Source organism: Oncorhynchus clarkii, chromosome 27 (genome assembly GCF_045791955.1).
Source record: "Oncorhynchus clarkii lewisi isolate Uvic-CL-2024 chromosome 27, UVic_Ocla_1.0, whole genome shotgun sequence".
Taxonomy (NCBI): Eukaryota; Metazoa; Chordata; class Actinopteri; order Salmoniformes; family Salmonidae; genus Oncorhynchus; species Oncorhynchus clarkii.
In genome coordinates this window covers 29,578,680-29,595,132 of record NC_092173.1, presented here as the reverse complement: position 1 = coordinate 29,595,132, position 16,453 = coordinate 29,578,680, and the positions used below count along the sequence as shown (strand labels likewise).

Here is a 16,453-nt window from a genome sequence, read left to right as displayed (position 1 = left end):
CAACAATTGTTTTGGTACAGAGCAATGCAGGTAAGATGCTGTTGGAAAGTCAGCCACAATCATCCGCACCTGCACATAATTGGCGCGTTATCACTCATTCCTCTCGCAAGGCATTCTGGGACTTGCAGTCAAAAAGCGTAATTCAACACAACCCAATACAATTACATATGCAAATACATCTAAAGAAATATCTTTAGATACAGCTCAAAGAATAAACTTAAACATTAACTCTGTAACACATTAAAGTTACAACAAACTCTACCTGTACCTGTAACTCTACCTGTACCTCTAACTCTACCTCTACCTGTACCTGTAACTCTAGCTGTACCTCTACCTCTACCTGTACCTGTAACTGTACCTGTACCTGTAACTCTACCTGTACCTCTACCTGTACCTCTACCAGTACCTCTACCTGTACCTCTACCTGTATCTATCTCTACCTGTACCTGTAACTCTACCTGTACCTGTAACTCTACCTGTATCTATCTCTACCTGTACCTGTAACTCTACCTGTACCTGTAACTCTACCTGTACCTATACCTGTACCTCTAACTCTACCTGTATCTCTAACTGTACCTGTAACTCTACCTGTAACTCTACCTGTACCTGTAACTCTACCTGTACCTCTAACTGTACTTCTACCTCTACCTCTACCTGTACCTCTAACTGTACTTGTACCTCTAACTCTACCTCTACCTCTACCTGTACCTCTAACTCTACCTGTACCTGTAACTCTACCTGTACCTCTAACTGTACTTGTACCTCTAACTCTACCTCTACCTGTACCTGTAACTCTAACTGTACCTCTACCTCTACCTGTATCTCTAAATCTACCTGTACCTGTAACTCTACCTGTAACTTTACCTGTCCCTGTAACTCTACCTGTACCTCTACCTCTACCTGTATCTCTAAATCTACCTGTACCTCTACCTGTATCTAACTCTACCTGTACCTGTAACTCTACCTGTACCTGTAACTGTACCTGTACCTGTACCTCTACCAGTACCTCTACCTGTACCTGTACCTCTACCTGTATCTCTAACTCTACCTGTACCTCTACCTGTATCTAACTCTACCTGTACCTGTAACTCTACCTGTACCTCTACCTGTATCTATCTCTACCTGTACCTGTAACTCTACCTGTACCTGTAACTCTACCTGTACCTGTAACTCTACCTGTACCTGTAACTCTACCTATACCTGTAACTCTACCTCTACCTGTATCTCTAACTCTACATGTACCTGTAACTCTACCTGTACCTCTACCTCTAACAGTTCCTGTACCTCTAACTCTACCTGTACCTCTAACTCTACCTGTACCTCTACCTGTATCTAACTCTACCTGTACCTCTACCTGTACCTCAACCTGTACCTGTCTGTGCATTTAGTCATCTCTCTCTCTGTCCTCCCGCTCCATCTCTCTCTTAATGATATCTTTCTCCTTCCTTCTCTCATTTTTCTCCTCACTCTTTTTGTCTTCTCACTCCATTTTCCACATCCTCTTCTTATCTTCCTGTGATCTGTGAGTTTAAACTAGACCCAACACCTTCTCACTGTCAACACAAAACAGCACAGTGACTCATTAGAGCACATCTCACACACTCATGTATAGATAGTTAGCTACTTCTCTCCCTTTCCTCCTCTCGCTGTCCTCTGCTCCCTCTCCCTGCTTTCTCTCCCTCTCCTCCTCTACCTGTCCTTCTCTCCCTCTGCTCCCTCTCCATGTCCTTCTCTCCCTGTCCTTCTTGCCCGCTCCTCCTCTCCCTCTGCTCCCTCTCCCTGTCCTTCTCCTCTCCCTCTCCTCCTCTCCCTCTTTCTCTACCATCTTTTGTTCTTTATTCCACCACTCTCTCTGTTCCACATTGCCACCTGGGGCAAGTTTTTACATTTTCATGTTATTTATTAATAATTCTGTCTGGGTTTTGCCAGAGGACAGAGAGGAAGAGAGACAGAGCGAGGCTGGATGGTATTTTATAACAGCCATCCCTGGCGGGCTGTGGTGAATATTCATAGCAGGTTTAAATATGTGCAGCCCCCCACAGCTCAGCCCTGGAGGTTTGTACTCCGCCCCCCTATTGGGTTCGACGCAGGGCTGCGGGCCCATCCCTTCAGCTAGCTTAGCAAGGAAGGGAGGGGGGCTAGGAAGAGGAGGGGTTGACTGGGCTGCAGGCACACCAATTAGAAATGAATACATTATGCTCACGATGCTTAAGCTTGTGTATTTCTCGATGTGGTTTAATAAAGTTTTCTGGTTGTGTGTAGGCGGGTGGCTGGGGCTGTGGGACGCAGGCTATCCAGTGGTCTGCACTGCCTGTGAACCTTGTTACGATCCAGCTGTTGCTCACAAAGAGAGGGTCTGGTAGTCGTCTTAGACAAGCTTTGAGAATTCATTTAGAACAACGTCCAGTAAACAGGCCTGCAGAGCAGACTGTCTGTTAGGCTACAGCCAAGACATAAACTCCTCCTGAGCAATGCTGCTATTTGCTGTAAATTTCCCGGTAAGTGCCGTATCACTCTAAACAAACAAATAAAGTTGTTAATTAATTCCTTAAAACACACTTAAGCGTGTTTTCAGCGTAATAAGGCAATTACTGCAGCCATCAGGAACAAGTAACTAGTGTTAATCTATGCAGGGCCTTTAATCTACATTGTCACATTTTCTTTAATTAATTTGGTTGGGCTCCAAGTCCTCACCGTAGCCCACGCTCCACTGCCCCTGCCTCTTCTCCACAACAATACCCTGCCGCTCCACTGCCCCTGCCTCCTCTCCACAACAATACCCTGCTGCTCCACTGCCCCTCCTCTCCACAACAATACCCTGCCGCTCCACTGTCTCTGCCTCCTCTCCACAACAATACCCTGCCGCTCCACTGCCCCTCCTCTCCACAACAATACCCTGCCGCTTCACTGCCCCTGCCTCCTCTCCACAACAATACCCTGCCGCTCCACTGCCCCTACCTCCTCTCCACAACAATACCCTGCTGCTCCACTGCCCCTGCCTCCTCTCCACAACAATACCGTGCTGCTCCACTGCCCCTGCCTCCTCTCCACAACAATACCCTGCTGCTCCACCGCCCCTGCCTCCTCTCCACAACAATACCCTGCCGCTCCACTGCCCCTGCTTCCTCTCCACAACAATACCCTGCCGCTCCACTGCCCCTGCCTCCTCTCCACAACAATACCCTGCTGCTCCACTGCCCCTGCCTCCTCTCCACAACAATACCCTGCCGCTCCACTGCCCCTGCCTCCTCTCCACAACAATACCCTGCCGCTCCACTGTCTCTGCCTCCTCTCCACAACAGTACCCTGCCGCTCCACTGCCCCTGCCTCCTCTCCACAACAATACCCTGCCGCTCCACTGTCTCTGCCTCCTCTCCACAACAATACCCTGCCGCTCCACTGCCCCTGCCTCCTCTCCACAACAGTACCCTGCTGCTCCACTGTCTCTGCCTCCTCTCCACAACAATACCCTGCCGCTCCACTGCCCCTGCCTCCTCTCCACAACAATACCCTGCTGCTCCACTGTCTCTGCCTCCACAACAATACCCTGCCGCTGCACTGTCTCTGCCTCCTCTCCACAACAGTACCCTGCTGCTCCACTGTCCCTGCCTCCTCTCCACAACAATACCCTGCTGCTCCACTGCCTCTGCCTCCTCTCCACAACAATACCCTGCTGCTCCACTGCCTCCTCTCCACAACAATACCCTGCCGATCCACTGTCTCTGCCTCCTCTCCACAACAATACCCTGCCGCTCCACTGTCTCTGCCTCCTCTCCACAACAATACCCTGCCGCTCCACTGTCTCTGCCTCTTCTCCACAACAATACCCTGCCGCTCCACTGTCTCTGCCTCCTCTCCACAACAATACCCTGCCGCTCCACTGTCTCTGCCTCTTCTCCACAACAATACCCTGCTGCTCCACTGTCTCTGCCTCTTCTCCACAACAACACCCTGCCGCTCCACTGTCTCTGCCTCTTCTCCACAACAATACCCTGCCGCTCCACTGTCTCTGCCTCCTCTCTACAACAATACCCTTCTGCTCCAATGCCTCTGCCTCCTCTCCACAACAATACCCTGCCACTCCACTGTCTCTGCCTCCTCTCCACAACAATACCCTGCCGCTCCACTGTCTCTGCCTCCTCTCCACAACAATACCCTGCCGCTCCACTGTCTCTGCCTCTTCTCCACAACAATACCCTGCCGCTCCACTGTCTCTGCCTCCTCTCCACAACAATACCCTGCAGCTCCACTGTCTCTGCCTCCTCTCCACAACAATACCCTGCCGCTCCACTGTCTCTGCCTCCTCTCCACAACAATACCCTGCAGCTCCACTGTCTCTGCCTCCTCTCCACAACAATACCCTGCCGCTCCACTGTCTCTGCCTCTTCTCCACATCAGTACCCTGCCGCTCCACTGTCTCTGCCTCCTCTCCACAACAATACCCTGCTGCTCCACTGCCCCTGCCTCCTCTCCACAACAATACCCTGCCGCTCCACTGCCCCTGCCTCCTCTCCACAACAATACCCTGCTGCTCCACTGTCTCTGCCTCCTCTCCACAACAATACCCTGCCGCTCCACTGCCCCTGCCTACTCTCCACAACAATACCCTGCTGCTCCACTGTCTCTGCCTCCTCTCCACAACAGTACCCTGCTGCTCCACTGTCCCTGCCTCCTCTCCACAACAATACCCTGCTGCTCCACTGCCTCTGCCTCCTCTCCACAACAATACCCTGCTGCTCCACTGCCTCCTCTCCACAACAATACCCTGCCGATCCACTGTCTCTGCCTCCTCTCCACAACAATACCTTGCCGCTCCACTGTCTCCTGCCTCCTCTCCACAACAATACCCTGCCGCTCCACTGTCTCTGCCTCTTCTCCACAACAATACCCTGCCGCTCCACTGTCTCTGCCTCCTCTCCACAACAATACCCTGCCGCTCCACTGTCTCTGCCTCCTCTCCACAACAATACCCTTCTGCTCCAATGCCTCTGCCTCCCCTCCACAACAATACCCTGCCACTCCACTGTCTCTGCCTCCTCTCCACAACAATACCCTGCCGCTCCACTGTCTCTGCCTCCTCTCTACAACAATACCCTTCTGCTCCAATGCCTCTGCCTCCCCTCCACAACAATACCCTGCCACTCCACTGTCTCTGCCTCCTCTCCACAACAATACCCTGCCGCTCCACTGTCTCTGCCTCCTCTCCACAACAATACCCTGCCACTCCACTGTCTCTGCCTCTTCTCCACAACAATACCCTGCCGCTCCACTGTCTCTGCCTCCTCTCCACAACAATACCCTGCAGCTCCACTGTCTCTGCCTCCTCTCCACAACAATACCCTGCCGCTCCACTGTCTCTGCCTCTTCTCCACAACAGTACCCTGCCGCTCCACTGTCTCTGCCTCCTCTCCACAACAATACCCTGCCGCTCCACTGTCTCTGCCTCTTCTCCACAACAGTACCCTGCCGCTCCACTGTCTCTGCCTCCTCTCCACAACAATACCCTGCAGCTCCACTGTCTCTGCCTCCTCTCCACAACAATACCCTGCCGCTCCACTGTCTCTGCCTCCTCTCCACAACAATACCCTGCAGCTCCACTGTCTCTGCCTCCTCTCCACAACAATACCCTGCCGCTCCACTGTCTCTGCCTCTTCTCCACATCAGTACCCTGCCGCTCCACTGTCTCTGCCTCCTCTCCACAACAATACCCTGCTGCTCCACTGCCCCTGCCTCCTCTCCACAACAATACCCTGCCGCTCCACTGCCCCTGCCTCCTCTCCACAACAATACCCTGCTGCTCCACTGTCTCTGCCTCCTCTCCACAACAATACCCTGCCGCTCCACTGCCCCTGCCTCCTCTCCACAACAATACCCTGCTGCTCCACTGTCTCTGCCTCCTCTCCACAACAGTACCCTGCTGCTCCACTGTCCCTGCCTCCTCTCCACAACAATACCCTGCTGCTCCACTGCCTCTGCCTCCTCTCCACAACAATACCCTGCTGCTCCACTGCCTCCTCTCCACAACAATACCCTGCCGATCCACTGTCTCTGCCTCCTCTCCACAACAATACCTTGCCGCTCCACTGTCTCCTGCCTCCTCTCCACAACAATACCCTGCCGCTCCACTGTCTCTGCCTCTTCTCCACAACAATACCCTGCCGCTCCACTGTCTCTGCCTCCTCTCCACAACAATACCCTGCCGCTCCACTGTCTCTGCCTCCTCTCCACAACAATACCCTTCTGCTCCAATGCCTCTGCCTCCCCTCCACAACAATACCCTGCCACTCCACTGTCTCTGCCTCCTCTCCACAACAATACCCTGCCGCTCCACTGTCTCTGCCTCCTCTCTACAACAATACCCTTCTGCTCCAATGCCTCTGCCTCCCCTCCACAACAATACCCTGCCACTCCACTGTCTCTGCCTCCTCTCCACAACAATACCCTGCCGCTCCACTGTCTCTGCCTCCTCTCCACAACAATACCCTGCCACTCCACTGTCTCTGCCTCTTCTCCACAACAATACCCTGCCGCTCCACTGTCTCTGCCTCCTCTCCACAACAATACCCTGCAGCTCCACTGTCTCTGCCTCCTCTCCACAACAATACCCTGCCGCTCCACTGTCTCTGCCTCTTCTCCACAACAGTACCCTGCCGCTCCACTGTCTCTGCCTCCTCTCCACAACAATACCCTGCCGCTCCACTGTCTCTGCCTCTTCTCCACAACAGTACCCTGCCGCTCCACTGTCTCTGCCTCCTCTCCACAACAATACCCTGCTGCTCCACTGTCTCTGCCTCCTCTCCACAACAATACCCTGCCGCTCCACTGTCTCCGCCTCCTCTCCTCAACAATACCCTGCTGCTCCACTGTCTCTGCCTCCACAACAATACCCTGCTGCTCCACTGTCTCTGCCTCCACAACAATACCCTGCCGCTCCACTGTCTCTGCCTCCTCTCCACAACAATACCCTGCCGCTCCACTGTCTCTGCCTCTTCTCCACAACAGTACCCTGCCGCTCCACTGTCTCTGCCTCCTCTCCACAACAATACCCTGCCGCTCCACTGTCTCTGCCTCTTCTCCACAACAGTACTCTGCCGCTCCACTGTCTCTGCCTCCTCTCCACAACAATACCCTGCTGCTCCACTGTCTCCGCCTCCTCTCCACAACAATACCCTGCCGCTCCACTGTCTCCGCCTCCACAACAATACCCAGCTGCTCCACTGTCTCTGCCTCCACAACAATACCCTGCCGCTCCACTGTCTCTGCCTCCTCTCCACAACAATACCCTGCCGCTCCACTGTCTCTGCCTCCTCTCCACAACAATACCCTGCCGCTCCACTGTCTCTGCCTCCTCTCCACAACAATACCCTGCCGCTCCACTGTCTCTGCCTCTTCTCCACAACAATACCCTGCCGCTCCACTGTCTCTGCCTCCTCTCCACAACAATACCCTGCCGCTCCACTGTCTCTGCCTCTTCTCCACAACAGTACCCTGCCGCTCCACTGTCTCTGCCTCCTCTCCACAACAATACCCTGCTGCTCCACTGTCTCCGCCTCCTCTCCACAACAATACCCTGCCGCTCCACTGTCTCCGCCTCCTCTCCTCAACAATACCCTGCTGCTCCACTGTCTCTGCCTCCACAACAATACCCTGCTGCTCCACTGTCTCTGCCTCCACAACAATACCCTGCCGCTCCACTGTCTCCACCTCCTCTCCTCAACAATACCCTGCTGCTCCACTGTCTCTGCCTCCACAACAATACCCTGCCGCTCCACTGTCTCCACCTCCTCTCCTCAACAATACCCTGCTGCTCCACTGTCTCTGCCTCCACAACAATACCCTGCCGCTCCACTGTCTCCACCTCCTCTCCTCAACAATACCCTGCTGCTCCACTGTCTCTGCCTCCACAACAATACCCTGCAGCTCCACTGTCTCTGCCTCCTCTCCTCAACAATACCCTGCTGCTCCACTGTCTCCGCCTCCTCTCCTCAACAATACCCTGCCGCTCCACTGTCTCCGCCTCCTCTCCTCAACAATACCCTGCTGCTCCACTGTCTCTGCCTCCACAACAATACCCTGCCGAGGCGAGGAAAGACACAACTTGTGGCTCACCGCTTGAGAGAAAAAGAGAAAGGGAGATTAGGCTATACCACGCTTGACTGAAAACATGTTTTTTTACACTAGAAAGGGGAGATATGACTGTGAAATCCCTGTGTGTTAGTGTTCCATGTGAGGGGGTTTACAGCGGTGTTTAGGCGTGAAATAAACAAGAACTAGGCCAGCAGCAATGTCATATATAACGGGTAATCACAGGTAATTATGAAGGAGTCGGAATCTCCTTATGCCTATGCATTTTTCTGCAAAGCTCCAACCGAATAAAGAGCTGTTGTTGTGCCTATCCCAGCCTCTGACAGATGTTCAACTTCCTTCTCTGTAACTACATGGATGTGAAAAACATCCCTCTAGTTGCTACCAGCTTTCACAGCTCCCTTGTTAACTGTATTTTCCTTCTCTCCTCAGCCTCCCTCTGTCTCTCTCTCTCCTCAGCCTCCCTGTCTCTCTCTCCCGCACTCTTTCTCTCCTCAGCCTCCCCTCCCTCTCTCTCTCTAACTCTTTCTCTCCTCAGCCTCCCTCATTCTTTCTCTCCTCAGCCTCCACCTGTCTCTCTCTTTCTCTCCTAAGCCTCCCTCCCTCTCTCCTCATCCTCCCTCTCTCTTTCTCTCTCTCCATATTGTATCTTTCTCCTGTGGTTTCTCATTGATTGATGTCTAATCTGCATTGTTTATGCAGTATGTGTCAGGTTATTTATGCATGTCTATGTCAGATGTCTGCCTCACAGATGTCTGCATTCAGTCAGCCTCACAGTGTAGTAGGTGGAGGCTTATTCAACCTTTTCAAGGTTGCTGATTCAACCTTTTCAAGGTTGCTGATTTCTGGAATTAGCCCACGCACACATTCTCAAAGTATCTAAGTATTCAATGGCTCTGATATTTCACACATACCTGAAGTGATACCCAGCAAACACATACTGAAACATACATTCAATTCTATTTAATCAGAGTTAACCCTTCCCTCCTCTCTCTCCATCTCTGTATTCCTCGACCTCCCAGGTGTTTTGGGGAGGACACGTGTATCTCCATCCCGGACATCGATGCAGTGGTGATGGTGCTGCAGCCCAGTGAACCCAGGATCACCATAGCTGGGGTGGACAGACTGACCAGGCCAGCAGCTGACCTCAGAGGACCAGCCGGACTCACTCTGTTCCAGGACCTCCACATCATCAGTACTGTCACCAAGGGAGACACAGCCTCACACCATACAGGTATAGGGTACAGGCATAGAGGTGTGTGTGTGTGTGTGTGTGTGTGTGTGTGTGTGTGTGTGTGTGTGTGTGTGTGTGTGTGTGTGTGTGTGTAAAGGGAGAAATTGATAGATACTGGGTGCAAACCAAACAGAGAGAGAGAAATAGACAGAGAATAGCAGAGGGGAATGGCTTGTAATTATAATACTGGTCCAAAGGGGACACACTGCTCACCACCACAAAACTATTTGATTAGGTTGAAGTCTTTAGACTCTGGAGAGCACAACATCTCCTGTCATATTGGAACTTCATCAACTCCTCTCTATCCCATACACGCACGCACACACCATTAACCACACGCTCCTAGTCACACAACACTTGGCTAATATATAGCCTCCAGCTGTGGTCTCCATTTCAGCTGCAGAACGAGAGGAGGAAAGAAAGAGGCTGAGTCCTGAAAGCGCTGCAGAGTGTTTTCCACCTTCCTGACAATGGAGCGAGTGAAACCTCTCGCTCTGGTTATCCCCGTCTAATTGGCAGCTATAGCGTTGAGGCTGAGGCAGAGCACTGCTGTTCTGTGTTGTTCCCAGACTCCGCACTGAGAGGACTAGAGACGGGATTTAAATGTCCTTTCCATTTGCTGTTCAGCCAGGCAGGAACCCATGCAATCATTTGTCTGGTAGGCAGAGGTCTTAGTCAGCGGGGGGGCTGGACTGTAGAAGCTGGGGATAGTGGGAGGGGGGAGGGCAAGTCTGATGTCAGTAGTACAGGCCGGCTCTGTTCTGCCTCCCCCACCATTCACAGTTCCTTTAGTAAGAATTGTGACTTGCACAGCAGGATTAGACTGTACTTAGTGTGGAGAAAGTGTCACCGGGTGTTAAACGGCTCAGTGAAGCAGTAGGATAGTTGGAGATCCCCCCCCCCCCCACACACACACACACACACGATCTCATACAGTATGAAATACAGATTCCATTCTCTCCATCATATGACATCTACTCTCGATCTTTCTTTCAGGTTTCATTATGTTTGCCCTCCTCCATGTGTTATTCTCCTCTTCTCTGTATTTGTTAGTCTCTCATGCTCTACTCTTTCCTTACACCAGCACACTCTCCTCTCCACTGTATCTCCACTCCTTTCTAAACATTCTCTCCTCTCCACTGTATCTCCACTCCATTCTAAACATTCCCTCCTCTCCACTGTATCTCCACTCCTTTCTAAACATTCTCTCATCTCCACTGTATCTCCACTCCTTTCTAAACATTCTCTCCTCTCCACTGTATCTCCACTCCTTTCTAAACATTCTCTCCTCTCCACTGTATCTCCACTCCTTTCTAAACATTCTCTCCTCTCCACTCCATTTTAAACATTCTCTCCTCTCCACTGTATCTCCACTCATTTCTAAACATTCTCTCCTCTCCACTGTATCTCCACTCCATTCTAAACATTCCCTCCTCTCCACTGTATCTCCACTCCTTTCTAAACATTCTCTCCATCTCCACTCCTTTCTAAACATTCTCTCCTCTCCACTCCTTTCTAAACATTCCCTCCTCTCCACTGTATCTCCACTCCATTCTAAACATTCCCTCCTCTCCACTGTATCTCCACTCCATTCTAAACATTCTCTCCTCTCCACTGTATCTCCACACATTCTAAACATTCCCTCCTCTCCACTGTATCTCCATTCCATTCTAAACATTCTCTCCTCTCCACTGTATCTCCACTCCATTCTAAACATTCCCTGCTCTCCACTGTATCTCCACTCCATTCTAAACATTCCCTCCTCTCCACTCCATTCTAAACATTCCCACCTCTCCACTGTATCTCCACTCCATTCTAAACATTCTCTCCTCTCCACTGGATCTCCACACATTCTAAACATTCCCTCATCTCCACTCCATTCTAAACATTCCCACCTCTCCACTGTATCTCCACTCCTTTCTAAACATTCTCTCCTCGCCACTGTATCTCCACTCCTTTCTAAACATTCCCTCCTCTCCACTGTATCTCCACTCCATTCTAAACATTCCCTATCCACTGTATCTCCACTCCATTCTAAACATTCCCTCCTCTCCACTCCATTCTAAACATTCCCTGCTCTCCACTGTATCTCCACTCCATTCTAAACATTCCCTCCTCTCCACTCCATTCTAAACATTCCCACCTCTCCACTGTATCTCCAATCCATTCTAAACATTCCCTCCTCTCCACTGTATCTCCACTCCATTCTAAACATTCTCTCCTCTCCACTGTATCTCCACTCCTTTCTAAACATTCTCTCCTCTCCACTGCATCTCCACTCCTTTCTAAACATTCCCTCCTCTCCACTCCATTCTAAACATTCCCTCCTCTCCACTCCATTCTAAACATTCCCTCCTCTCCACTGTATCTCCACTCCATTCTAAACATTCCCTCCTCTCCACTCCATTCTAAACATTCCCTCCTCTCCACTCCTTTCTAAACATTCCCTCCTCTCCACTCCATTCTAAACATTCTCTCCTCTCCACTGTATCTCCACTCCATTCTAAACATTCCCTCCTCACCATGGTGCAGTATTCCATCTCTCTCTTAGTCTGCATGTCTCAGGGGGTCTCCTCAGCTCCAGATGTTTCCCCTCCTTCCCTCAGTTAGCACAGCTCTGAGATCAGTCAAGCCTCAGCCAGGGATAAAGGAGAACCAGGGTCTCCCCGGACCCCTGCTCTTCCAAGGACAGCCCCTGCTTTGAGGAGTGCCTCTCCGTAGGGAGGCTGTTGAGTGGGCATGCCAGGTGTTACCCCTCCCCAGGAGAGAACACAGCAGGCTGAGAGGCAGGGAGTGCTAGAGAACTGTGGCTAACCTAACTGTACAGCAGACTCTGTGACACCCAGGCTGGCTGAGTGTGTAGCAACAGAGGTCGTTAAAAATGCAGCTGAAGAGTGTTTGAACAGTGTTTTTGAACAGCGTTTAGGGGAAAATAGCTTGTTAATTTAAGTTGGTTAGTGTGGAATAGTGTTTTTAAAAATGCTCTTGGATAATATTGTTGTGTACAGATGCACGATCTTAATTTGACCCTGCTTCTCACAGCAGGAAAATAATCCTGCAGCGACAGGAAATGTAAATGATTGTGTGGATTGTAATTAATGGGCATTTTTGTAGGTGGTGAATCATTTATTGTTATGATAAATCTAATTTAGTTTATTTGCACAAATAGAAAGGTAGTTTGTAACATTAAATAACATCAACAGTATGTGCAGGAGTGGAAAAAAGACCAAAACAGCTTGTCTAGTAACCCTCCATAATGGTCAGAAATCCTACAGATTCAGCAGTGTGGACATTACAAAGTGAAACTACAACCTTTAGAAGCCTTGTTAAAACCTCCGATACACTACCAGTTGTATTTCCTGCTGTGCAACAGACGGATCAAATTAACATAGCAGGTCTGTATGTGTGAGCGCATGCATTCAACTGTGTGTGTGTGTGTGTGTGTGTGTGTGTGTGTGTGTGTGTGTGTGTGTGTGTGTGTGTGTGTGTGTGTGTGTGTTTTTTTTTCAGCGGGCAGGCTGGGGGTCCAGGAGGAGATCATCCATAACCTGGACTACTGTGACATCCTGGTGCTGGGGGAGGAGCTGAGGCCAGAGCAGGAGAGTCTCCAGCTGCAGCGTAGCACCCTGCTGGGGAAACACCTGGACACCACCAACTCCACCTCCGGCATGTCTATATACGGTAAGTTACCATGGCAATATCTAACCTCCAGACCTCTAACCCATATATAACCTCTGACCCTTACCCCAACTCCACCTCTGGCATGTCTCCATCTATGTTACCATGCAAACACCTAACCATAACCCCCATCTTCCTCCATACCCATAACCCCCATCTTCCTCTATAACCATAACCCCCATCTTCCTCTATAACCCCCATCTTCCTCCATAACCATAACCCCCATCTTCCTCCATAACCATCATCTTCCTCCATAACCATAACCGCCATCTTCCTCCATAACCATAACCCCCATCTTCCTCTATAACCATAACCCCCATCTTCCTCCATAACCCCCATCTTCCTCCATAACCCCTATCTTCCTCTATAACCCCCATCTTCCTCCATAACCATAACCCCTATCTTCCTCCATAACCATAACCCCCATCTTCCTCTATAACCATAACCCCCATCTTCCTCTATAACCATAACCCCCATCTTCCTCTATAACCATAACCCCCATCTTCCTCCATAACCATAACCCCTATAACCCCCATCTTCCTCCATAACCATAACCCCTATCTTCCTCCATAACCATAACCCCCATCTTCCTCCATAACCATAACCCCCATCTTCCTCTATAACCATAACCCCCATCTTCCTCTATAACCATAACCCCCATCTTCCTCTATAACCATAACCCCCATCTTCCTCTATAACCATAACCCCCATCTTCCTCCATAACCATAACCCCCATCTTCCTCTATAACCATAACCCCTGTATCTATGAAACTGGTAGTGACCTTAGAAACATGTCCACCTTCTCTCTTAGGTGTGGACTCCATGTCCAACTATGAGCAGGTGATCAGACAGGTGCATTACCACAACTGGCACCCCACCCAGACCCCAGACAGGAAGTTCCGTCTCACCTGCTCCGAGCTCAACGGACGCTACACCAGCAATGAGTTCACCCTGGAGGTCAGTGGACTAGAGAATGGAATGATAAAGATATAGGGATTCCAATGTTCCTGTGCTTTTAGAGATTATATTTGTTTAGACAATTCCTGACATGAGACCCCTTTCCTTCTATAGTCTTGCTCTAGCCAGAAAACCTCTGACAGTTGTGTCTAATAGTCCTTATTTGTAGTTTACTCTTATATTTTCTGAGACATTTATCTTATTATACCTATAACCTCGCTCTCTATTCTTGCCCCGCCCAGATCAGTGTACTCCACAAATCAGAGGCTGGGGAGCATGTCAATCACATGGTAGCCCCGCCCCAGTACATGCAAGTGGTTCATCATCCGGCCATGGTCCACAGTCTATACCCCACACACGGTTCAGGTAAGACTGTAGAATCATCAGTCTATACCCCACACACAGCTCACTATAGAATCATCAGTCTATACCCCACACACAGCTCACTACAGAATCATCAGTCTATACCCCACACACAGCTCACTACAGAATCATCAGTCTATACCCCACACACAGCTCACTATAGAATCATCAGTCTATACCCCACACACAGCACACTACAGAATCAGCAGTCTATACCCCACACACAGCACACTACAGAATCATCAGTCTATATCCCACACACAGCTCACTATAGAATGATCAGTCTATATCCCACACACAGCTCACTACAGAATCATCAGTCTATACTCCACACACAGCTCACTACAGAATCATCAGTCTATATCCCACACACAGCTCACTATAGAATGATCAGTCTATATCCCACACACAGCTCACTACAGAATCATCAGTCTATACTCCACACACAGCTCACTATAGAATCAGTCTATACCACACACACAGCTCACTACAGAATCAGTCTATACCCCACACACAGCTCACTACAGAATCAGTCTATACCCCACACACAGCTCACTACAGAATCATCAGTCTATACCCCACACACAGCTCACTACAGAATCATCAGTCTATACCCCACACACAGCTCACTACAGAATCATCAGTCTATATCCCACACACAGCTCACTACAGAATCATCAGTCTATACCCCACACACAGCTCACTACAGAAACATCAGTCTATACCCCACACACAGCTCACTACAGAATCATCAGTCTATACCCCACACACAGCTCACTACAGAATCAGCAGTCTATACCCCACACACAGCTCAGGTAGGACTTAACCATCAAGCCTGATAATTCTGTTCCAGACCAACATTAGCACACCTAATTCAATGAATCAGAGCAGTTGATGAGTTGAAGTGGGTGTGTTCATAGATCTTCAGGACTAGGATATTCAGAACCCAGTGAGTCCACTCTATAGCTAGCACAGAGACAGTGACACATCTTAGTTAAAAAACAGAGAGAGAGGCTGGTGAAAAAGACCCTACAGATCTCAATCTTGAACATCGCCTACCAATTTCTGCTTTCTGTTAATTATTCATTCAACCCTAATGGATGGCTTAGTGTCCTGGGGAGTTCTGTGCCCTACCACTGCTTTTAAAGGTTGGGAAAGAGCAGGTGTGTGTGTGTGTGTGTGTTTGTTAAGAAACTGGACTACAGTATAAGTGGAGAAGGGGGAAAACTGTGTGTGCATGTGTAAATAGCTACTATTATTGAAGAGAGAGAGAGATGCAGAATTCTGCAAAAATATCCTCTGTGTACAACGTAGAACACCAAATAATGCATGCAGAGCACAATTAGGCCGATACCCACTAATTATCAAAATCCAGAAAAGAGCAGTTAAATTCTACAACCACCTAAAAGGAAGCGATTCCCAAACCTTCCACAACAAAGCCATCACCTACAGAGAGATGAACCTGGAGAAGAGTCCCCTAAGCAAGCTGGTCCTGGGGCTCTGTTCACAAACACAAACAGACCCCCAGGACAGCAAAATCAAATCAAAATCAAATGTATTTATATAGCCCTTCGTACATCAGCTGATATCTCAAAGTGCTGTACAGAAACCCAGCCTAAAACCCCAAACAGCAAGCAATGCAGGTGTAGAAGCACGGTGGCTAGGAAAAACTCCCTTGAAAGGCCAAAACCTAGGAAGAAACCTAGAGAGGAACCAGGCTATGTGGGGTGGCCAGTCCTCTTCTGGCTGTGCCGGGTGGAGATTATAACAGAACATGGCCAAGATGTTCAAATGTTCATAAATGACCAGCATGGTCAAATAATAATAAGGCAGAACAGTTGAAACTGGAGCAGCAGCACAGCCAGGTGGACTGGGGACAGCAAGGAGTCATCATGTCAGGTAGTCCTGAGGCATGGTCCTAGGGCTCAGGTCCTCAGAGAGAGAGAAAGAAAGAGAGAAAGAGAGAATTAGATAGAGCACACTTAAATTCACACAGGACACCGAATAGGACAGGAGAAGTACTCCAGATATAACAAACTGACCCTAGCCCCCCAACACATAAACTACTGCAGCATAAATACTGGAGGCTGAGACAGGAGGGGTCAGGAGAACAACACAATTAGACCCAACCAAATC

At 49.8% G+C, this 16,453-nt stretch overlaps 1 protein-coding gene across 1 annotated transcript in view; it reads left to right on the top strand.

Moving 5' to 3' along the window:
- LOC139385642 (calsyntenin-2-like) overlaps window positions 1–16,453 on the top strand; it is a 483,955-nt gene that overhangs the window by 464,222 nt on the left and 3,280 nt on the right. The window contains exons 12-15 of the mRNA XM_071130874.1: window positions 9,108–9,319; window positions 12,830–13,000; window positions 13,809–13,954; window positions 14,197–14,320. Of these exons, the coding sequence (XP_070986975.1) occupies window positions 9,108–9,319; window positions 12,830–13,000; window positions 13,809–13,954; window positions 14,197–14,320 (653 nt within the window). The remainder of the gene's footprint in view (window positions 1–9,107; window positions 9,320–12,829; window positions 13,001–13,808; window positions 13,955–14,196; window positions 14,321–16,453) is intronic.